At 41.3% G+C, this 23,657-nt stretch overlaps 2 protein-coding genes across 11 annotated transcripts in view; one reads left to right on the plus strand and one right to left on the minus strand.

The window, feature by feature from the left end:
- MAP3K4 (mitogen-activated protein kinase kinase kinase 4) overlaps positions 1-10,187 on the plus strand; it is an 86,322-nt gene extending 76,135 nt beyond the window's left edge. For 7 of the 8 annotated variants that reach the window (XM_060272797.1, XM_060272798.1, XM_035108600.2 and 4 more), the window contains 7 exons: positions 294-364; positions 458-574; positions 1,809-1,968; positions 3,892-4,014; positions 5,354-5,460; positions 7,267-7,446; positions 8,448-10,187. In XM_060272797.1, coding sequence (XP_060128780.1) covers positions 294-364; positions 458-574; positions 1,809-1,968; positions 3,892-4,014; positions 5,354-5,460; positions 7,267-7,446; positions 8,448-8,468 — 779 coding nt within the window. In that variant the 3' untranslated portion in view covers positions 8,469-10,187. Of the gene's footprint in view, positions 1-293; positions 365-457; positions 576-1,808; positions 1,969-3,891; positions 4,015-5,353; positions 5,461-7,266; positions 7,447-8,447 lie in introns of those variants that run through there. The other variant, XM_060272799.1, reaches the window with a different exon arrangement.
- Positions 10,188-10,234: 47 nt separating this feature from the next.
- Positions 10,235-23,657, minus strand: part of AGPAT4 (1-acylglycerol-3-phosphate O-acyltransferase 4) — a 48,621-nt gene continuing 35,198 nt past the window's right edge. For all 3 annotated transcript variants that reach the window (XM_060272801.1, XM_060272800.1, XM_035108607.2), the window contains 2 exons: positions 21,810-22,008; positions 10,235-13,613 (listed from right to left, as the gene is read on the minus strand). In XM_060272801.1, the coding sequence (XP_060128784.1) occupies positions 13,528-13,613; positions 21,810-22,008 (285 nt within the window). In that variant the 3' untranslated portion in view covers positions 10,235-13,527. The remainder of the gene's footprint in view (positions 13,614-21,809; positions 22,009-23,657) is intronic.

Here is a 23,657-nt window from a genome sequence, read left to right on the forward strand (position 1 = left end):
TACTTGTGTGCTCAGTGATATGTGTCCAAATTTGCATTTGTTACAAAGGAGGTTCTTGTGAAATGATCTAGAGGGGACTTTTGCCCAAGCAGCTTTCTCTGTATGGAAGTTCTAGCAATTTAAACACTACTTGTCTAAAGCCTCCGTTTCAATTAATACCATTAGAGGATGAACACAGAAAAGTTACATTGAGGATCCATACACATATTTACAGGAATCATTGTTCATACTGGCAGAATCATGAGCAATATTTTCAGGCTGCTTACATTGTTATTATTCTTATAATTCTGCAGGAGAAGGTCAATATGGGAAAGTCTATACCTGCATCAGTGTTGACACTGGTGAACTGATGGCCATGAAAGAAGTAAGTACTAGACTAATAAAACACACTGAATTTTTCTATTTTCTGCTTTGTATTAGCAGCAATGTTAATTTTAAAAATCACTGTTTTTTGCAGATAAGATTTCAACCAAATGATCACAAAACAATCAAAGAAACAGCAGATGAATTGAAAATTTTTGAAGGCATTAAGCACCCTAACCTGGTTCGGTACTTTGGTGTTGAACTCCACAGGGTAAGCAAACCTCAGTCACTGACACACGCAAGTAAGTTAGGTCCGCAAGCTTTAATCAGTTTAATTGGTAGAAACGCACAGAACCTTTGGGCCCACTTTTACATGCCACATTAATATTATCATGTTGCATTTCATCACATGTGTACATGATCAATGGAAACAGTGGATGTGTGATATATTTCAGAACCATATTTGGGGATGTTTTCAGCTAAGTCTAGTCAGAGTAAACTCAGGGATATCCATGAACCTAAGTGAATTATGTCCATTAACTTCAATGGGTCTACTCTGAGCTGAATAACACCCTATTTAAGAATCAAAACTGGATGTGATGTGGAAGCGTCATACTTCAGCTTCTCAGTGTCTTTTTATGTGCTTAAAAGGAGTAGCTGGAGTGGGTTCAGTTCGGGATTGAGGCTGAGCAGTGATGGCCCTAACTGAAATCCCTCCTCTGAAGCTGCTGGAGGTGGGGATACAGGTACAGTGTGGGTACCCACAGCAAACAGCAGGATGAAGCGGGTGGCAGTTTAGATTTGGAACAGACTTGTTCTGCAGTCTGCTTCAGAGGGTAGGACTAGAGGTTTGTTGGCATCCGTCTGTCTCGAGAGATGATGGAGTGCAGTCAAACCACTGCATTAGCAGTACCAAAGTGACCTCCACACCACGTACAAGCCTGGTATGGAAATTGCAAGGAAGCAGATTTTGGTTAAACCTTAGGAGAAACGTATGTCGAGAGAGATTTAGCAATAGAACAGAGTGTTTTTGGGAGGTGGTTTTCCAAACCAGCAGAAGTATTTTAGTGGAGCCTGGAACGGCATCTATCAAGGATGGTTTTGTTGCAAGATTCCTGCATTAGGCAGCGGGTGGACTTGATAATCTACACAAGGTCTGTTCCTACTGTGAAATGGATATCTCACCATGTCTACACTGGCCCTGTATATTTTATGTTGAGTCTTGTGGATGTTGTATGAGATAAAAGCATTACTCTTGCATTAGGTATGGTGGGCCAGACTTCTTTTGTCTGGTATGCTTAGCAACCATCTTCATAGCCCATCACAGCAGACAGCTGCTATTTCCCCCCTTACCAGCCATTCCCTGTATAGAATACATCCGGGACAAGGTACTGTGCTGTGCAGCTTCCATTCCAGACAAAAACACAAGACAACAGTAGCTTACAGAAACATGCATACAGAAGATGCCATGGGACCAGATGCCTTTCTTTGCTCCCCAACTATAGGAAGAAATGTACATCTTCATGGAATACTGTGATGAGGGAACTCTAGAAGAAGTGTCAAGGCTGGGCCTCCAGGAGCATGTCATTAGGCTTTACACTAAGCAGATCACAACGGCCATCAATGTGCTGCACGAACATGGCATAGTGCACCGAGACATCAAAGGTAAGCAGCACTTCTGAATTCTTTCGTTTCCTTTTTTGCTCTGGGATGATCTGCAGATTTGCATTTAAAAAAACAAACTTTGGGAATATAACAAAACACGGGGATATAAAGCTACGCAAACCCCATGTTACTGAGATTGCCCCAACTTTCTTTATTTCATTTCCCTCATTTCAGGGGGTTGTACAAAATGACCCTTGCGATACCTTCCAGCACTACAATTCTATGGTTTAATGCATATTCTGCTTTTCCTCCCAGAGGAGCCTGAGATAGCAAACACATCTACAATTTTTTTAAAAAAAAATTAAAAAGCATTCTATAACGGTTCAAACATTCTACAATCAGTTACAGTTTAAAGCATTATAACATAATGTGTTACCCTTTTCCTGCTGGATTAGTGCTTCCAGAATCTTATTTTCTGGGACCAGATTGTATTACTGGTGGTGATTTCTGCACTTGGTAGCCACCACCACTTGAGGTGTTGAAATCTGCTCTGGAGGTTTAGAGGTGGCCCAGGGTAATATTGGAGGGTGGCTAGTTGAGGGGAGAGATCTGTGAAAAAAATGCTGCCCCACCTCTGTACTCCAGGGAATCCTCCGCTGGATCCTAGTGGATCCCATTCTTGGGGGTTAGGCAGGCTCCAGGACACTAATTCCCAACTGTGCATAAGCAGACGTAAAATAAAAGTACAGTATATGAAGAAATCAGTATCTTTTCAGATTTTAGGAGGTTAGGCACTGAAAAAGAATATAACCAACAGGCAGCTGTCCTAGGCTACATAGCTTTGATTAGCCATTCCATTTCATCCTTTGGAATCCAAGTCACCATTAGGGCCAGAGTTTTAACACTGCCAATCATAAACTAATGAAATTCCTTTATCAGGTCAGTACAAAAACTTGCCATCCCATGAAAGAATTTCCAAATGGCTTGCTTTGTGTGTACCAAAGTGCCAAAAGATGGTACGAGTCATAGGTCCAACAAGCTGCCTGGCCTCTAGTTGTGGAGTTTGGGCAGAGGCTTGAAAATAGGCACGTGCTTGGGCCCCTGGGGTGAGTAAGAGTTGCTGAGACAGCCCACTGTGCATCCCTTTGCAGTGTGAGGAGCTGCTGCTCCACTCTAAACATAGCATGCTGGCCTGCACCTCTTCTGCTTCCTAGAAGAATTGAGGGAACAGCCCCACAAATTGCCTCTACAGGGGAGCTCTTGTGCTCTCATCTCCCATTTGGAAGGATGTGCCCTGACTATTGGACCGACCCCCATTTTTCTATACAGGTCTCCATTGTAGAAGGAGAAAAAGGAAATTGGGAGCTAGCTGGACTCAGGTCAGTCTAGCCTGCTACATTTGCCCAGGTATCAGGGAGAGCTGCCTGAATGCTTCCTGTCTAGCTGTCTGGTAGGGATGAGGGAGAAAGACTACAGGACCATGTTCAGTTCCCATAGCAATGCTAGTTAGACTGATTGGAGGCTAAGGTTTTAAGGCTTTAAGGGTGAGACGATGGAAAAAGAGATTAGATGCTATTTAGCGTTTTGTGGGGTGGAGAAACTGCAGTCCTGATGGCAGCTTCTCTTTCTTGTTCCTCCCTTAGAAAAATGGTGGTGGGAGGGAGGTGTAATAACAGATCTCTCCATGTTTGGGGAGTCGATGTGTGCTGGGTGATGGGAAAAGGCTTTGGCAAATGAATCAAAGAAGTGGGTATCTCCCACCTCCTGGTTATGTGCAAGACTCTTTTGGACCTAAAATAAAGTTTTTCTGTTTCTGTAAGTTGTAAGTAGATATCTATGCCTGGTTGGCTAGCGAGACCTCCAGACCAGTAATGAAAACTCTTCATTTAGGGTGATCACTCTATAATAAACTGTTTCCTTTGGGCTTAAAATCCTGTCTAATTTTTTATTTAAGAATCAATCACTCTCCCCCCTCCCTTTCAGGAGCAAACATATTTCTTACTTCATCGGGGCTGATTAAGCTGGGAGACTTTGGCTGTTCGGTAAAACTAAAGAATAACACACAGACGATGCCTGGTGAAGTGAATAGTACTCTGGGAACTGCAGGTAATAGAGAACATGCCAAGGAAGTTTCCTTGTGTGTTGTACTGACTAAAACCAATGAAATGTGTTATTGTCGACTATTGCTCTGATGCATTGTTTTGCTATGGGCACGTGAGCTCTGATGTGCACATTGATAGTCAGGTGCCTAGCCTTACCCATGTTGGCTTACCCATTCAATTTAACTGGCACACATTCCCTTGTGTATGGGAACAGATCTCTTGACTTGAGGCCCTGAAGAATCGCTGCCAGTCAGTGTAGGCAACTCTGAGATAGTCTCCATGTAGTCTGACTTGGCGTGCTTCAAAGTTAACATTTACAAAAGAGATCAGATTATTAAAATGTGTGGGTGTGTCTTGATTTCATGCCTCTTCCATCCCCCTACCCACCCCATACCCTGGGATGATAATACCAATTTGTTAGTCATGAAAACGGAGAGAGACAGTGATGCACTTTGGACATTTAATTTTTAAAGGATCTATTCCTAAAAATGAATTCTATTCCTAAAACTTTCTAGACCAGGCTTCCTCAACCTCGGCCCTCCAAATGTTTTTGGCCTACAACTCCCATGATCCCTAGCTAGCAGGACCAGTGGTCAGGGATGATGGGAATTGTAGTCTCAAAACAGCTGGAGGGCCGAGGTTGAGGAAACCTGTTCTAGACAGCAGCACTAGTTGTATTAAAAAATCGTTAAATAATTTGCAGGATGACGTTACCTTAGGAGCTCATTTTGCATTTGCTCTGCAACAGAAGACTAATGAAATGTTTATTCCTCTCTAGTCAGAGCACAGGGAACAAATTATATGTGAAAATTTTTTTTAAAAAAAGACGAATGGTATTAGCTAAAGCACTTTATATCAACAGCTGCGCAAGTAAATAATTTGGTTGTCTATCCGTTTTAAACTACAAATCTGGTTTTGTAGGCATCGGTTTAAAGTTGACATAAATTCTTATTGCCGGCTGCTGAGCATAAGAGAATTTTAAAGATGTGGATTTCTGGCTCTGTAGCAGTCCAGCATAACCACAATTTTGCCATTTTCCATTGCTTGGAGCAAGTAGAAAACTGGGATATGTAACTCTTTAATTTAGCAGAAAATATCTGGAGGTGGTTCGTATTAAACTTGTGGAAATGTTTTTAAAGTATTGACTACGTGCATTTACACATTGGAACAGAATGTTGATGATCAAATAAGCAACTTGTGCTTGCTAGCAAGACAAAACTTATGGGTGACTTACGGTACTATTCTCTTGGACATGATTTGGTTTCTCAGATGAATCCCATTTGCAGAAGACTCTTCTTCCTTTTGTTACATAATCTGATGTGATTATCTGTGTTGTTTCAAAGCATACATGGCTCCTGAAGTGATCACTAGAGCTAAAGGAGAAGGTCATGGGCGTGCAGCAGACATCTGGAGTCTAGGCTGTGTTGTGATTGAAATGGTCACTGGGAAGGTAAGTGTTATTGTGCAAGATTAAGCCAACCTCAAATACTCATGAAGTCTAAAAGAGAGATGGGCAACTTGTGGCCCATATGTGTGAAATAGTGTTTCTGTGTTTGGGGGGGGAGCACAGGCCCTGGGGGCAAAAGATGCCCAACTTTGTCTAAAATATCCTGTGGCTGAAATTGAGAAAATTGTTGAGGAATTGTACTTGGGGTTGTTGTGCTGCTGGGTGTGTGTGTGTGTGTGTGTGTGTGTGTGTGTGTGTGTGTTGCTATTAAAGGTCATCCAGGCAGGAGGACAAGGACTCATTTTGGATAATGAAATAAAAGCAGTTTTATTTGCTCAGTGTGCTCTCCTCATACAGAAGGCTGCTTTGGATGTGGATACTTTGGGTTAATAAACTGGGATGTGAATAAGCTTTGTGTCCAACTGCATTGACCCTTCTTAGCACAACACAACAAGCCAGGGTGTTTGCAGTTTCCCATTACATCCAAATCACCAAACAGAACATGCAGGTGTAAGGCTGTTGCGTATCTCAGCTTGTTATCCAATGCCATCCATGAAATTTCTTATAATGGAGAGAACATAATCAAGTCTGCTCCATATAATTTTCTTCATTCTCCTTTCAGTAAAAGACCTGTATGTTAACTGTGTATGACTGGAAGCAGAAATATTGAACTGTCCCCACCCCGTAGATACATAGATCAGGTGGTAGTATCAACACGGATTTAATTCCTGTGTAGAAACTAATAATTTATGAAGGAGCTTCTGTTTTGAGGGGGCAGGCTGGACAGGATAGTAGGCTGTTAATTCCGCCCCCCCCCCCAAGTTTGGACTGTAGCCACTGCATTTATGTTATGTATTGGTGAAATATCCACTATGCTGTGCTCTGCAGGAAAGTCCAAAGATAGAAGCACTCAAAATAATTGAACTAACAAACACTGAAGCCCCGTTTTGTATTCAGCATGCACATTAAGCCATCCCTGAGTTGTAGGGAAATGTTTTGGGGACAGAATGTTTTGTTTGCTGCCATTACCAGAGCCAGGAAATACAGAAAACTCTTGGTTCTGAACATCTGATAACTGCAGTATAGAAAGCAGAACCTGTTCCCCATCTCTTATATCGTTTGCTGAGTATAATTCGTTGGGGCTTTTATTGCTGTGTAATTGTATCCCAACAATTTTCACTTACTGCTGGAACACATGTTTTTCAGAATCCCCTGGCCTCTAATGTATTTTAAAGATAATAATAGGTTGTAATCCACTATGGTTCCGTCATTTCAGAATGGTCATTCTTTGCTTTGAGTGTTACTCTGTATCCTGTTTCATTTTGGGCTTTGTTTCCCTATTTTTGATAATGTAGACCTGTAATCAAGTGGGGGGGGGGTGATTTATGCAAATAGCCATATCATATTATACTCATATATATGGACAGAGGTCCATATAGTTGTTATGTATTGCTCCTTGATGTGCAGGTTGAGTGTTAATGTATTTAATGGGACAGGGAAGTAGCTAATTTTCTGTTTACTGATTGAGATTTTCTCCATAAGATGGTGCAATTGTTTAAAATCCTAAGAGGTGCCCTTCTGGATCAGGCCAAAGGCCCATCTAGTCTGGCACCCTGTTCTCACAGTGGCCAACCAGATGCTAATGGGAAGCCTACAAGCAGAACCTGAGTGCAATCTGAATTGAAACTTGCACAGTATGCTATTCAAGGGTTTTATAGTGCTTATGGAGAAATGCAGCACCAAGCCTATGTTAAATCAATTCCTTTGCAAGCTTGCCCTTTCAACACTGATACGCCTCCTTCGTTGCAGAGGCCCTGGCATGAATTTGAGCACAACTTCCAGATAATGTATAGAGTAGGGATGGGCCATAAGCCTCCCATCCCAGAAAAGATAAGCCCAGAAGGAAAAGACTTTCTTTCTCACTGCCTGGAAAGTGAGCCAAAGATGAGATGGACAGCTAGCCAGCTCCTCGACCATTCATTTGTCAAGGTTAGTTAAACTTGTTTCATTCAAATTTCCATCAAGAATGGGATTGGGATGTTAGAGAACTAAATCTCTCTTCAGGTTACAATTGCACTGGGCAGGAGCACAAGGCAGTTGCGGGATCTGATGCTCTGAAGCAGGGAGTCTGCTATATCCTTGTGTCTCCACACAGTTAAACCCCTAAAGTGGCCAGGGTCCTAGATCACGTGGAGAGCCTATGCACATGGTATTGCAGGTTTCGTGTTTCACAACTTCAGCACCAGCACATGGACTGCATGTGGGCCTTCAAGGATGCCATCTAGTGAGCAGGGCCGTAAAGCATTGCCATCTCCCTCACACGACTGTAATCACATGAGGGCTTGAAAAAGTACAGCAGAGTCTTTCCTTCTTCCTTTAAGCCCTACTTAAGGACCGTGCAGTATCTGCTGGCTTCACCCGTTCTGTCACATCTCACTTGCTCAGCCTGCTGCCCTCCTCCTGCTGGAGGACAAATGGGGTGGGGGGGAGCCAGGATGTCCTCACTTTCCCCTCCCACAATTCTAACTGAGGGTTTAGTGCCTTTAAAAGACTACAGATAGCCAACTGGAGAGGAACAGGAAAAGACATGGAGTGCTTACTAAAATAATAATAATAATATGAACTGGGAAAGTCTGATACCGTAGCAGACATCTTTGGTGTTGGGCACTCCATTCAGAAATGAAAAAGGAAGGTTTTCATAGAATTTTAAGGGTTCAAAGGGACCCTGGGGGTCATCGAGGCCACCTCCCTGCAATGCAGGAATCCTGCCCATGGCCATTCCTGGGTGGGCTCGAACCACAACCTTCTGGTTAATATCTGATGTCCTGACCCATTGTGTTGCTGGTAACCACCATTTTGCCTGTTGATCTTCAGTGGGAGAGGTCTCAGATCAATGTGAATGAATGAGCAGCACTGTCTTTACTGAACCTGTGCACAGTAGATTTGATTATTTTTGTTTTCTCCCTCCCTGTCACTATAACCCATCCTAGGTGTGCACAGATGAAGAATGAAGTTATGCACAATGCGTGGCCTCCTGTTCTCTGGTGAAGTATCTCTTAATCACTACTGTATGTAATATTTACATAAAAGACTATGCTGAGACCCAGGATACAGTTCAAAAGTTTCCGTGACTGAAGACTGCACAGGTGACCAGCGTCACTTCTACTGCTGCTCTCATTCATTTTCCCTTGGCGGGTGTTGCTCCCGGGCGATGCCCACAAGTTCAAAGAAGCTGCATGTTTCCGTGAAAGTGCCATTACTACTGTATAATGGACCATGACCTTATTTTTGTTCCTTCGCCTCCATTTCTCATATGACTGAGAATTGTAAAGTTAATATGTAGTATTTTTGAACTTTCTAGGTTCGAAAAAAAACAAAGGTTAGTGTTATATCAGGTATTCTGGACCTTGTTTTTACTCTCCTGTTGTTGAGTGCACTGACTGTGAACTTCTACCTTTTTTTGTTTTTGTTTTTTATTGGCCAGCTTGATTTGTTAATGCAAAGGCTGTTTGATGAAATCTAAAGGCCTTTCCTCAATAAATTGTTTATTTTAGGAAGTCTTTTTCTTTATTTCATTGTTTGAAGCTGTTTGTGTTAATTCTCTCAGCACATTCAAGGGCTGTAATTTTACAGTACTTCTGCAACATTTTAATAGTCTAGTTTAGTTCATTGATCTAAACCTTATTATAATACATCACTAGAACCGTCACAGTTTATGTCTACTGATAAGTAAGTAGCAGCTTTAGGGTTTGTTCACAACTGTGACTTTACCTGCTCTTTAGTCTTCTGTCCAGTCTGAAGTTTGAACACCAGTGTGCAGAAGTAACTGGCGCTTACTTATTGATCCTAAAAGACATTTCATATGCTGGTATAATTCTGGTGGCATTTTAAGACCTGTAACCTTTAATAGCAAAGTTCTTTTGATAATTCTGCAACATTCCACTTTCAGGTCTTTTGTTATTCATCACAGAAGTGAATCTTGAAAGGCTGCTTTTGTGATTTTCTTGTGTGTGCTCTCTGATGTGTCAGGTACCTGTTAAGGCAAAAATAAAGATGAGATTTTTCCTAGGAACCAGGAAAAATCTCAGGAGCCTTACATTCCGACGGTGTATATAATAAGCTCATGGAAATTGTGTGTGTGTATACACAGCACACCAAGAGATGCAAGCAGATTTATTTTTATTTGAACTCAGCCTAAGGATAAGTAGGAAATTTTTGTAACATGGCATAGCCTTCAAGAGAACACAAGTATCAGAGACAGAGAACCCTTTTTATTTTCAAAGCATGCTAGTTACTAAGCGTTTGTGCTGTATTTGCCTTCATAACTTTTGTTTTGTTTCAGAAAAGATCCTTTTTAGGTATAAAAAAAGTAAAACTGCTTGGGATGACAGGGCCAAATCTAATCCCTTGGTGGTGGTGTTCATCATGGCTCACATGTGTACTTCATCATGTGCAAATGGCAAGAATAGACTGTACAGTCAAATGCTTGCGAGTCAAACGTTTTGGCTCCTGAACACCGCAAACCTGGAAGTGAGTGTTCCGGTTTGCAAACGTTCTTTGGAACCCAAATGTCTGATGTGGAAGCCTTGGTTTCCAAATATTTTGGAAGTTGAACGGACTTCTGGAATGGATTCTGTTCAACTTCTGAGGTACCACTGTAATCATAATATAATGAAGTCTTCAGATGAGCAGGCCATCATACGATTGTGTTCATTGTGTGGGTCACAAACTGGGCTATGAATCAACCCAAGTCTTTGAGGTGGATGCCTGGTGGTGGCATCTTAAAAACCTGTAAACTGTGAAGAGCGCAGTAGAATATATTATCTGTTCTTAAAGGCAAAGACAACTGAATGCTTCCATTATATTGTTTCAAGCTGTGGCCCTCTTCTATCTTATCAGTTTCAAGTTATTGGGTAATGTAGATTCATGAAAATTACAAACTAAACATTATTTTAACATCTTTATTTTTGTATAAACATAATATTTAATATTACTTTTGTTAAGGCAATTTAAAACATACAGTTGTTAATGGGGCGTGAACATTGATACTTAACAAGACAATACGAAATTGCTTTAATACACCAAACCAGAGTCAAAATTTGTTATTTTGGCAAGTATCCTTTAAATCTCAGGTGATATTTTTCTCATTACCTGCCCACTTGTGGGGAACATTCAGTGTTCAAATTTTAGGTTTTCGGAATGTCAAGCATAATAGATCATCTTAAACCTTGACTGTTTATGCCTCTAACTCTCACTGCAGTTAGAAGAATTTGAGGAAGTGCAAGGAATGAATCAGGTATGAAAGTAACAATAATCCTCTTCCAAAAGTTACAGGTAGGTAGCCATGTTGGTCTGACGTAGTCGAAACACTTATCCACCACCAGTTCAGGCCTCAGATATTGTTGAAATGATTTCTAGTACACCTCCAAACAGCCAAAGGAAAAAAGCAGCATATAAAATAATACACTTGTAGGGTCATCTAGTCCAACACGTGGCCCCCATCCAATTTGAAAGCATACCTGGACCCTGCTTTGCTTAGTGCTGCTAGCGGTTATTGGTAAGGTCAAATATGCTTACCAAGTACATGATTTAGCCCAGATTAAGTACGTTTGAGGACAAGTGATTTCTCAAACATGCTTACAGTGCTGAATTCTGGATAGATCCTTTACTCACAGCAAAAATAAAAATGAGAAATGAAAACAAAACCCTAGTACTTGCTTGTAACAAGGAAAGTAGCTGTAAAGATTCCTGTCCTATGATACACAGTTAAAAATTACCAGCTTTTAACTCAAAATGAGTCTTATTATACTCATTAAAAGCAGGTGCAGCTTCTCTTCATATGGTGCCTATGATACCTGCACTTCCAACCCTCACCTTCCCACACAATTTATAAAGGCACTGACAATGTTATTGTACAACCCACCAATCTTTGCAGACTTACACACAATGAATGTAAACACATTCAGCATTTACCGAACAGCAGTCTTTCTAACAGCTTGCATCAGCCAATTCTTCAACACTTGTCCATTTTGCTGATGACATGGTACATTTATATATTGACTGCATAGCTACTGTGGCAACAGCCAAACTACACTAAGACATCACCCACAAAATCTTGAGGTTCCTCTCTAATGGAACAGATCCTTCTACAACAAGTGATGTCAGCCAGTTTCATTCATTCTAGCACAAGTTACCTTCTCTGTCCCTGCATGAATTGTACAGTGAAATTTGGGGCAAAAGTTGCTCAGAACACGACATCCTTTGGTGAAGGGAAATTTGCCACTTCCAAACAGGAACTACCATGTTACGACTGGGCTTTCCTAATCTAAAACTGGAAACAGAAGCAGGGAAAAGCTAGGCAAGAGTAGAAAAGTAAGGCAAGCTTGAAAGGTCCAAGCATCTTGTGAGCTGCCAGCAGATGAAGTGCTGAGCCCCACTGCCAGAAGTATCAACATCCAAGCAATCCGTGTAACACCATTTTCTAAAAAGGAGCCCAAGAAATTACAGGCCACTTAATGTAATGCCTGTTCCAGGGCAGCTTTATCTACAGAACAACAATCCTTGCTAAACACAACCCTTCAGAAGACAAGTCCTGTCTCACTATCCCTTAATTTGAATGTGAACAAGGCATGTGGACTTTCAAAATGCTTCTGATGAAGTCCCTCACCAAAAGCTCTGAACCAACTTAGAAATAATGGCAAAGGAGCAGGTAAGATCTCATGGATCAGTAACTGGTTAAGTGACAGGAAGCAGAGCCTCATAGTGGAGGGATGTAAACAGGGTCCCCGGTAATATCTGTATTGGAGTGGGTGGTGGTTTTTTTTAACTTTTTCATAGGGATGAGCAGTGGTGTGTCAGAGTTTATGATATGACCTAATTATTCAGAGTGGTTAAAAACAAAAAGGGACTGCAGAGAGTTCTGAAAGAGGTGAATGAGCAATAAAATTAACTGTAAAAAGTTTCTGTCCCCAACGCTAACTTTCCATGTACAGTGCTGGGGTCAAATTTGACAGTAACTGGGAAGGTGGACAGCCCAATAAAAGACAGCCATGTACCCAACTGCTGTGAAAGGGCATAGAGGGCTGAGAATAAAACTTCCTTATAGAAATATATATTGCCAAACTTGGAATGCTGTGCACATTTCTGGTCACTGCAGCTTAAAAAGTACACTGTAGAGCTGTAAAACACACAAAAAGGGCAACTGAAATTATCAGGGGGCTGAAGTAAGGTCAACATTGGAGGTTCTTTAGGGAAAAATCAAGGAGGAGACAAAATTATGGTGTAGAAAAAGTGTGAAAATTTTTGTCTTCCTCATGATACAGTGGTACCTCGGTTTATGAACACAATTGGTTCCGGAAGTCTGTTCATAAACTGAAGCGTTCATAAACTGAAGCGAACTTTCCCATTGAAAGTAATGGAAATGCATTAATCTGTTCCAGACGGGTCCGCGGCATTCATAAACCGAAAATTCGTAAACCGAGGTGTTCATAAAACCGAGGTTCCACTGTACTAGACTTCAGGGTCATCCAATGAAACTAGATGGTAAGAAATTAAAGACAGACGAAAGGGAGAATGTCGCACAGCACATCATTAAACAATGAAACTTGCTGCCTCAATGTGTGATGGCTAACTTCAGAGAGTTTGTAAAAGGGATTGAACAAATTCATGGGTGATAAGGCTTCTCAATGGCTATTAGTCATGATAGGTTTCCTTAGGTTCTTCTGGAGAAAATAAATTTCACTTTCTTATAAAACGGATTGACAGTGTTAATCCGCTAAAGATTATGGGGAAGAAGGAAGAAGAAACCGATCATCAATTCCTTCAGATGCTTGCTACACTGTCATTGCATATTTTATTTTCCTTAATTTGAATAGGGGAAAATTTGAAAACAATGTGCAGACTATGAACCAATATCCCCTGCGAGTGGGAGGAATAAGGGGCAAAGAGAATGAATTCATGGCCATCTCACTGCATTCGGCTCCGTAGATTTGAAGGAGAATGATAGACTGCAGTCCACGGGAGACGTGCATGTTCCCTTTGGGTATGAAGCAGTCTCTGGAGTTTTCACTTTCATTTGTCCTTGTGACCGTGGTTGCCGTAAGTCGAGCCTTTGTTTATTTCCGTAACTCCTATCATCCATCGACTACCAACAGTAGCTGAAATAATAAGGAGAATAGGGTAGTTTCATTAATCACCCGTCAAGAGTGAGCACCACTGACAATTTGGGATATGAGAAAAACCAAACATTTCAATCCTAAATCGTACAACTGCCTAATAGGCCAAAACCTGACGACAGCAGAAGTGCAACTCTGCCAGCTGCTAACATGTTGGTGGATGCACAGGAATGTCTCAGCCTAGCACTAGTTCACAATAATTCATGCATATGCCGTCTGCTAAGCACACAAGTTAACTGTTTTAAGTTCTAGGTGTTAACATTTTATTATTGTAACTTGCAGGAGTAGTGCCAATTGAATTTCAGTCTGCATGCAGGTACCTTTGTACAAATAATGACATTTCTATAAGGCACTTTTTTAAAAGAGAAAAGTATAGTTCCCCCCCTTCAGTAAATGGAACTCAGATAGGCCAGCATGATGAGCCCGTAAAGAACTCTCAATTTTTTTTGGACACCACAATGTTTTACTGTTCCGCTGTAAAATCCTTAAGCAGTTATGTGCATATACCAGTAAGGCTACATTCAGTCACAACTTTTTCCTCAAAAAGCCAGCATAGGCTAAGAAATAGAGAGAACTCTTTGACTGGAATCTGCCAGATTACATGATTGTCCAGCAACTCTGATTGTATGGAGTTCATTGCATGTCACCATAACTAGCTCTCAAGAGCAAAGGACTAGCCACCAAAGGTATCCAACTATGAAAAGTGGAGACAACAACTTACAGATCCAGTCTGTACTTTTAGAAAATCACAACTACCTCATAGTTTTCCAAGGACCAAATAGATGGATGATCAAGTTAAATTACACCTGTGAGCATAAGAACTGCAAGCAGAAAATACATTTGGCTTGTACAAATAATTCCACAAGGGGCATGCAAATCTTAAGACAACATGTGTGCCAGACAGGCTCACATACAATGTTGCAGTTTTCTTCACCTACCGGTATGACTTTTAAATGGAAATGGGCTGTTGGTGTTCCATATTTATAAAAAGGCCACGAGATCCTGGCAATTAAGCAATATCTTCCCAAACAAACTGCTGCTGCTCAGGGCTATAGCAGTGGGCTCTCAAGAATCCCACTTTGACAAGTCAGTTTGTGACACATTAGGAATCCAGCTAAGTAGTCCTTGCGTGGTGATTTGTAGTCCACCCATAGTCCACCCATGTAGTCCACCCATGGCTACAAAAGTTGAAGAGTTAATAAATCTAGAGCACAATCAAGGCAAAACCAAGCACTTTGGTTTATGTGGAAGAGATTCTACTATATGCCTTTCTCCCACTGAAACCAAAGGGAACTTTGCATCACTATTTTCAACTGCATCATGCACCTCAATCTCTAAAACAACATCCTTAGGAAGACAGGTCATAATCAAATATTAAAACCCAGCAACGAGAAGAACGTAAGCAAGTTTCAAGGTCAATGGCCTATCTAGTCCAGCATCCTGTTCTCACAATGGCCAACATGATGCCTATGGCAACCCATTAGCAGGCCATGAGTGAGACAGCGCACACCTGTGTTTTCAAGCAACTGGTGTTCAGAAGCATACCACCTCCAACCGTGGAGCCATGGAGAGCATTATCCTCCATGAATTACTCTTAATTCAAAAAATACTTCCCTAAATTAGCATACTCCTGTTACAATCAGCACAATTAATATCCTGTCCAGCTACTCAGTAGTTTACAGGGTCAGTGGATGCAAGAAACCTCTGAACTGGACAGAAATGCAAATTGCCCCCTGGCATTCCCAGTCCCCACCACGGCATAATAGTAGGAACATAACCTCTTCTATATGCTATTCTGCAAAGGCACAATCTAACCATAAGTTACTGGCGTTGCTGAATTTTTGTTCTCGGTGAATTCCCATGCAATTGACCATGATAATTGCTGCAGCAGACCCTGAAGTGCCTCTAGTCTAGTTTCCACACTGAGACATGTTCAGGCCTTTTCAGGCTGTTCTTTCTTCAGCTACACTGGATATGGGGCAGTTTGCAGTATGTCACTGTTTCCCTCTAATTAAGAAACTTGCCCATATGCCATCCCTAGGGTATCAAGTTAATAAATGAAGTCACCTTTCAATATAAAGAGGAAACAAAGCAAATCGGGAAGAAGTTATGCTCTTGGATGCTTTTAACAGGAACCTCAGTTATCGATTTTTTAAAAAAATGTATTGGATTTCCGGCAGCAGCTTAGTGGAGAAGAGGAATGAAAGCACATGTTCAGCCACCACAGTATCCAACCCCACCTCCATCACATCATGCTAGTATCCCTTGGAGAGTCTTGGCTACTGGATAAGCTCAAGCAATTTCACTTACTAGCTTCAAGCCTCCTCCAAGGTCCTTAACCAATAGTCACCTAGCAGGGTCCTAGAAACAAGGAGGGAAGAGAAAGAAAGAAAGGGAAAGAAAGGCACAGACGCATCCATGCACACAGACACATGCTCAATTCAAAGGCACACGTTCATGCTCTTATAAAAACACATTCTATCAAGGCTGACATTGCTGAAAGGAGCTGTGCTACTTAGGAGAAATGGCTCGGGGGAAGATCCACCTAAGGACTGCTAGCTACCCAATAAGTTACGGAATCAAATACCCAGCCTCTCTCTTGCTTTGGCTAAAAACCAAATATTTCAGGTACCAGAGATGGAAGGAAGAGGGGAAAGTGTTAATAAGTAACCAGAAGAATGACATGGGGGGGGTAGGTCCCAAAAGGTAGGGAAGAAAAGGAAACCTTATCCAGAGTCTCCTTTCTTCCCTCCACCTGCCTGGGCATTTTCGGACAGAGATGGCTGAGGCAGGGAGGCCACAATCCAGCTAAAGTGAATCGGAATTCACAAGGCAGTTCCCATTGTAAGACAGAGCTGACCCTTTGAAATTAATGGCCATAACTAACTTGGGTAATCAAGTTACAGGTAGGTAGCTGTGTTGGTCTGAGTCGAAGCAAAATAAAAAAATTCCTTCAGTAGCACCTTAAAGACCAACTAAGTTTTTATTTTGGTATGAGCTTTCGTGTGCATGCACACTTCATTAAGTTCAGCTGGCCTACTCTGAGCCAAACTTGGTGGGATCCAACCCACATTGTTTTCAATCGGGTTTATTTTAATTGTAACTTGTTCCACCGGTTTCGGGGGGATTTGGTAATTACAAACTTTACCTGGATCGAGACTTAACATGAACTGTAAACACACACGGCTATTCCTTTAGCAGTAAGTAAGGAGAAGGGGGAGAAAACCCTACCCCCTCCACAAAAGGGTCCACCAGCAAATTCATGGATTGGCACAGACCTAAAGACCCCCATAGTCGATAATGCCTGATCTAAAACCCAATATTATGCTATTGACATTCAGCACTCCACCGTGGACACTGAATGGCTGGAAATACCCAGTCGCTGATTGGCAGAGTGCATGATATTAGAGGAAGTCTTCACTGCAAAGAAGAAGCATTTCTGGAAACTAGAAGCACACATGACCCAATTCATAGGCTATTCCTGTGCTGGCCACCAGATGGCTTCTTGCAACTTTCTCTGCAACATGTTTACTATTAAGCAGGAGATCCTGTCAAAGCCTTGTAGAAATAAAATGCATTTAATTGGTCCACCTCTTTTATCAGGAATGGGGAAGATGTGGCCCTGCAAATGTTGGACTCGCATCCTTGAACATTAGCCGTTCTGGCTGTGACTGATGGGACCTGGAATCCAATATTGGGTGGGCCACAGGTTCTTCAGCCCTACTTTACATTGTACCCTAAATCCCCTGCTTCCCTCCTGCTGTCATACCATCTAGTGGAGCTTAGGTGGTTTGTCATGGTAGCAGAGAGAGCTGGGTGACCCAACGTATTTGCCATTCAGAGAGCTACTTTGGCTTCTCAGAAAGACAGGACCAGCTAACCAGCTTCAAAAAACCGGTCCCTCACTCCAGGGAGCTGCCACCATTCCACTACATAGCCGGATAAAACAGGGATATAAGACTGGAACAAAACAGAAGCAGGACTACTGTAAAGTCCAGGCATGTGTTACACTAGCCTGGTGCTACATACCCTCAGACATTTCCTATTCAGCTCGGTATCACTCCTTAAGATTTGAGCGGGAATGCCCTTCACTTTGGGAAGAAGGAGAAGTTTGATTTTTAACATGGATCATTAAGACTTTGCATGGACAAGTATAATGAAATTTGGAACTCATTTATACAAAATACAGTACGGTAAAAAAAATGCAATTAACTGTTAATAAGCACTATAATGATATACTAGACCTCCCCCCCTTTTTATTTTAAAAAACAGTGTTGTATTTAAAATTAAATAAATAATATTGGGTCGTTATCATGGCTTTCCCAGTGTTTCCCATGTACAGAAGAAAATCACAAAATCGGTAATTCCAGGAACCATGAAGAAAAGAGAAAAATTGTGATTAGAGAAAATAAAATTATTTTTAATTCAAATTAAAATCAATCCAGAGTAATGTGCGGCATAGAGACATTTGAGAATCCCTCTTGTGGGAGCTACTTTCATTAAAATCCACAACCCAGCAAAGTTTTCTAATCAATGGGCTTGACTGTATGCACTACGGTGGATTAGGGGAAGGCTTTAGGACTAAGTTGGGGTATCTACTGTTATATACATAACCTGGTTACGTTCCCAGAATCAAAAGGTAACTGTCTACTTTTACATCTCGTCTATGCAATCTCCGCTCACTAGTAACAAATAGTACTTAAAACATATAATTGGCGACAATCTGCTGTGTCATGAAAATTTCACGTTATTCTCACTACAGGGTATTTGAAACGTGTGACAACCTCTCACATTATACAACAGAGTCTCCCATTTGCAGTTTCGGGTTAACATTTAATATAGCCATGTGGATTTCTGTCTAGTTTGTTATTAAGACCCAGTGATTAAAATTTACAGTGCCTTGAAAGTTAAACAGGCAACACTTTCAAGTCAGCTTCAGATAACCCACATGCAGTAAACAGGCAGCAGTACATGCAACATGAGTAACTACAAACATTTCCTTTTTGTAATTGCCCAGCTAGCAAATTCTTGCATAGTTTAGGTGTAATCTACTGCAGATCAAAGTCTTTAAAACCTTAGAGCATTCTCCATTTAAAACCTCAATCTTACAATCTGCACAGAATTATGATTACAACCTGAAGAACATTCTGAATATCCTTTTCCACTACAAAAATCAATCAATGTGGCCTCCACCATCATCACACTAAGCCATATAATAACTGGTCATGCAACATTAGACCTCATTGTTTCCCAAGGCTGTTTTTATTATCAGCTAATTCTCTTGCCTGTAAAATTTATGGGCTGGAAACATTCCACAACTTCTCAAATGTTCTTAGCATTAAATATTCAAAAGCACAATATTGAACCCACCTTAAAAACCCAACATAGCCCCTTTCTGGCACTGAGCAGCTGGGATCTAAGCTGTCATAGAATCATAGACTTGTAAAGTTGGAAGGGACCATGAGGGTCCCTCTAAAAGGCAGGAATATTCTTGCCCAGTATAGGGCTCGAACCCTTCAGCCTGAGATTAAGAGTCTCATGCTCTACCAACTGGGCTATCCATAATACTGTTGGGAGCCTGAAAAAATAAAAATAAAAACCCACCCACTGTGGATGCATTCTTGAATAAAAACATAAAAAGAGTAAAAATCAACAAATAACAAGAGATGCTTCCATCTCAAAAGGGGGAAAAAGGTGAAACCTTTGGTTATAATTATTGCTGTCATTATGACAATCATGCCACCAAAACAGCCCTCCATATAAAATGAGTCCCCTTTATACTACATGGGGTTGATTCACTGGCCTGCCTGAATGTTCTTTCCCTTTTTAGTCAGATAAGACCACACTTGTGCTAACTGAATGGATCCTCCAAATTGCTTTGCGTAAGCACGTGTCAGGATACCACACTGCCTGGTTATCCAATCGTGGGCTGAGCATACAGTGTGCAAAGCAGCATTTTCTGCTTGCAGCAGATGATTTGCCATCAGCACCACCAGTGCAATCCAGACAGGGGAGAAATAGTGCCCAGCCACATCTCTGACTAGCAGCAAGTCTCTCCACTCTGGTCCTCTGCACTGTCTTAGGCAGCGACTTCTACCTGCCCCTCTGATTTTTCTATGTCCTAACTGTTAATACTGGGGCCAATTTTGAAGGCTTTTGTAAGGAAGAAAGCACACAATCCATGCACCTGCAATTAAAAGTACGGCTGTGTATATTCTGTGTAAGACCCAACAACTGGTATCAGGTGTTTCTCCCCCCCCCTTTTTTTAAAAGGATGTTTCTATGTGCTACGATTGCAAGATAGGCTTGAGAATGGATTTCCAGTAGCCAATATTCCTGTTCGCTGCAAAGTTCTCTCACCACACACTTTATGAGCAAAGTGAGACTGCTTAATGTATGCAGCTGGCACATAATTTGGGCTGCTCTGGTGCCACTTGTTTCAGTTGTGTGTAAACTATGAAAGATATAGTTTACATCAGACTATATGGTTAAAGACAGGATGAACCCTTCCTCACTGTATTCTGCTAGTCCAAAAATATTACATTACACTTGGTTTTTGAATCTGTTAATCCAGTCAAGTTGTGTAATCTGATTGATACTGTTAACGAGAGCTCTTGAATCTAGATGAACTCTGGATTTAGTCGATAAGCCATACGAGTCATATCTGAACTTTACATAGTTGCACAAGCACAAAACAGAGCATGGTCTTCATACACTGACTGGCCAGCAAGAAGTCCCATTAGGGGAAAAGGTGGGATATAAAGAAATATATAACAACAACAGCAACACGAAGAAGCTTCAGAGTCATCTCAGTCATACCCGGGACATTGCAGTACTACTACTCTGATTTAATACAGAATACCAACTATTTTCTTCTGTTAGATGCTGAGAATGCCAGATACTGCATATGCTGATTGGATCAGGACACCAAGAGAATGTGAGAAGGGGAGAAAGGTAGCTTGAAAAAGAGAATTCATTACAGGCAAGAGAAAACATTCTCCGATTTCGCACAAGATGCTTTTGAATTATGCTGGGTGGCTTACCTGAACACATTATCATAGAAAGACATGGTGCTCTTCAGTCCTGAAACCTCTGGTTTGACAAAATTGAACCAAGTTTCATGTGCAAATATTCTGGAGAGGTGTGGTGCAGAATGAGGAAGCCTGTTCACTATACGCTGCAGACTTGGTGGGTACTGGCTACAACACAGTCTCTATTTTAAGAGGCTGCTGCACCATTCACAAAGTACCTTTAAGTAAACATTCTACAAAATTATTTGTGCTGCTGAAGAAAAGACACTTATATTGCAATCTGTTAATCCCTGTCAGATATATGTAACCTGGTTAGTAACTGTTCCACGGAAATCGCAAAACCAGAGTTTTGATATCTTGATGTTGGGTTTAGTAGATAAACCCAGAGCTGACTAATACAATTCAATACAAAATTGCAAGAATTCAGAATCTGATAATGAGCATCTGCTAACAGTCTTCGGACTGACTCAGCATTCTGAGACTCTTCAATTCCGAAAGAATAGGCACAATCCTGACATTCGTTTTTCCCATATTGCCCTTTCTAAAAGCTTACTTTTCTTTTGCAAAATATGAAGCTTAACTATCCAACAGGATTGAAATGTCAAGTGGAGACCCTGAGCTGAAGTCATGTGCCCAAACGTTTGATATATTGGTTATTTGGACAGATCAAGCGACCATCACAGAAAAGCAAAGAAAAAGACAAGATTAGCCCAGTTCATTGTTGGAAAAGGAAGTGCATTTGAAAACTTGCTAGCTTCAGTACATTTTTTTTCCATTTTGCTCCCTGACTGGAAGAGAAATGAGAAGTTCTTCAGTGTCTTTACTCACAGGTACTTTTCAGTTGAGTTCTGCAGGCTTTAAAAAGCAATATTAATTCAGAGAGAGTGAGAGAAATAAGATTAAGCTTCAGTGATAGCACAGCAAAATGTCACTCAGCTGAATTCCAGCACTGCCTCTAGAGTGGTCTACTGGGGGCAACCAGTACACAAAATTCCTCCCCCACCCCATCAGACCTAAATGTGCGTGCAAACATCTAATTGATGATCAAATGCTCAAGAAAATTAGTTAAAGGCAGAATGGAAAAAGGACCCGTTTCCTCAAAATGTTATTTTTAGAGGCAGCCTCAAGGTTGCAAACCACAGCTCACCTGCAATGAAAACAAAGGCAAACATTGCCAGAGTCAGCGAAGAGCCGCTGCTGATCGTGTTGATGAACAGCTTGAACAAAGGATACAGCAACAATATGGCCCAGAAGAGCCAATTCAATAGAGTCCACAGCCGCCGGGGTGGCACTATGGGAGTGCCAGGATAGGCTCCTGTTCTGTAGTATTCCTCTTGAAAAGAATCCTGGTTAGGGCAAAGGAGGAGAGAGTGAGAAGACGTCAAGGGGCCCAGAGCATGCCCATCCACACATACATGTTCCCCTCCGAGTCTCCAACCAGGCATAGCAAATATCCTTGTTCACCTGAGTAACTATTTTTTGCCACACTTATCACTCACTTCTACCTTAGCGCAGGAACTCAAGAAATGATATGTGCACAGGGCGAGAACCACACATGTGACCTAAGCTTTGGATTCCCTTTTTTTCTGAAATGGATCCCAGTAACAAACAAGCTACTGTGCAGTTTTAAACGCTGCTGCCTACTGGGCTATAGAAACTGCTGTGGTGAGCAGCAAAAGCCAAGGAAGAGATACATAGACATTTTCTCCTCTTGTGCACATAGCCATCCTTTGGATTCCAATTGGCTCCTGCAGAAGGTTTGATTGCTTCTGATCTCTTGGTGGACATTGGGGAGGAATATCACAGAGGAAACAAGCTCGCCTGTTCCCCGCTGTTAGTTTGTCAGTCACCAACTCTGCAGTTTTAATGAGCCCTTATCTCCAAGAGATTTATAATCAAAAGAGAAGAATATTTACTGATCTTGGTTAACATTTTGCAACATCAACCTAGTTAGTTTCTAGTTGCTCTACAAACCAAGCAGCCAACTTTAGCTTATTCAGATTAGATAATATGTATTTTTGGGAAAGACACACAAGAGGCCTGAGGGTTATTTCTAGCTGCCAACCATGAGAAATTCCTCGTTTCTAAATTGGTTTTGATGAAGCAAAGAAATGAGATATAATCCAGAGATCTAATCAAGTCTGTCAGCACCTCTATAATACATTCTTATTAGATTCAGCTTCACAAGGAAATTTGTCTTTTCCATTTATTTAGTGTGGGGTTTTTTCCTGCCAGAAAATGCCTTTTTTTAATGTACCACCGGTGAAATACATTGCATATTTATTTCTATCCATTACAGTGATCACAATTTGAACATATTCAATGCTTTTAGACCTTCCACTGGGCAACCTCAAGCCAGCTCCGCCCCTTTATCATGTGAGCAAGAACCTAGCCACCCCTTCCTTCCTGGTCATTATCATTTTGTGTTGTTGGAAGTGTTATAAAACACTTAATAAAGCATATAAATCAATAAAATCCAGAAGTATGTATTTCTCCTTCCAAAAAGGCATGGAAGGAATATGGAGGATTTTGAAGATGTGACTTCATTTGTACGTTCAGGGAGAGATAAACATTTGAGAATCAAGTATAAAGTCTCATCTTCCAGGTATCGGGGACAAATTACATGGGAAGAACATCACATCATTCTAGACATGTGAGCATCTAGAGCAGGTATCCCCAAACTGCGGCCCTCCAGATGTTTTGGCCTACACCTCCCATGATCCCTAGCTAACAGGACCAATGGTCAGGGGTGATGAGAATTGTAGTCCAAAACATCTGGAGGCCCGAAGTTTGGGGATGCCTGATCTAGAGGCATTCTGGCTTCTTTTGAAAACAAAAAAGATGGACTCGATGGGCCTTGAGTGGATTCAGAGTTACAATTCCTCTCTTTGTAGCACAATAGCTTAACAATATCTAATCAACTTGAAGCACTATCAGCCAATTGTTCAAATATACAGATTAATTCAAACTAATGGATAGTAGATTTGAAATGGGG

The sequence above is a fragment of the Zootoca vivipara genome, chromosome 3 (assembly GCF_963506605.1).
Source record: "Zootoca vivipara chromosome 3, rZooViv1.1, whole genome shotgun sequence".
Taxonomy (NCBI): domain Eukaryota; kingdom Metazoa; phylum Chordata; class Lepidosauria; order Squamata; family Lacertidae; genus Zootoca; species Zootoca vivipara.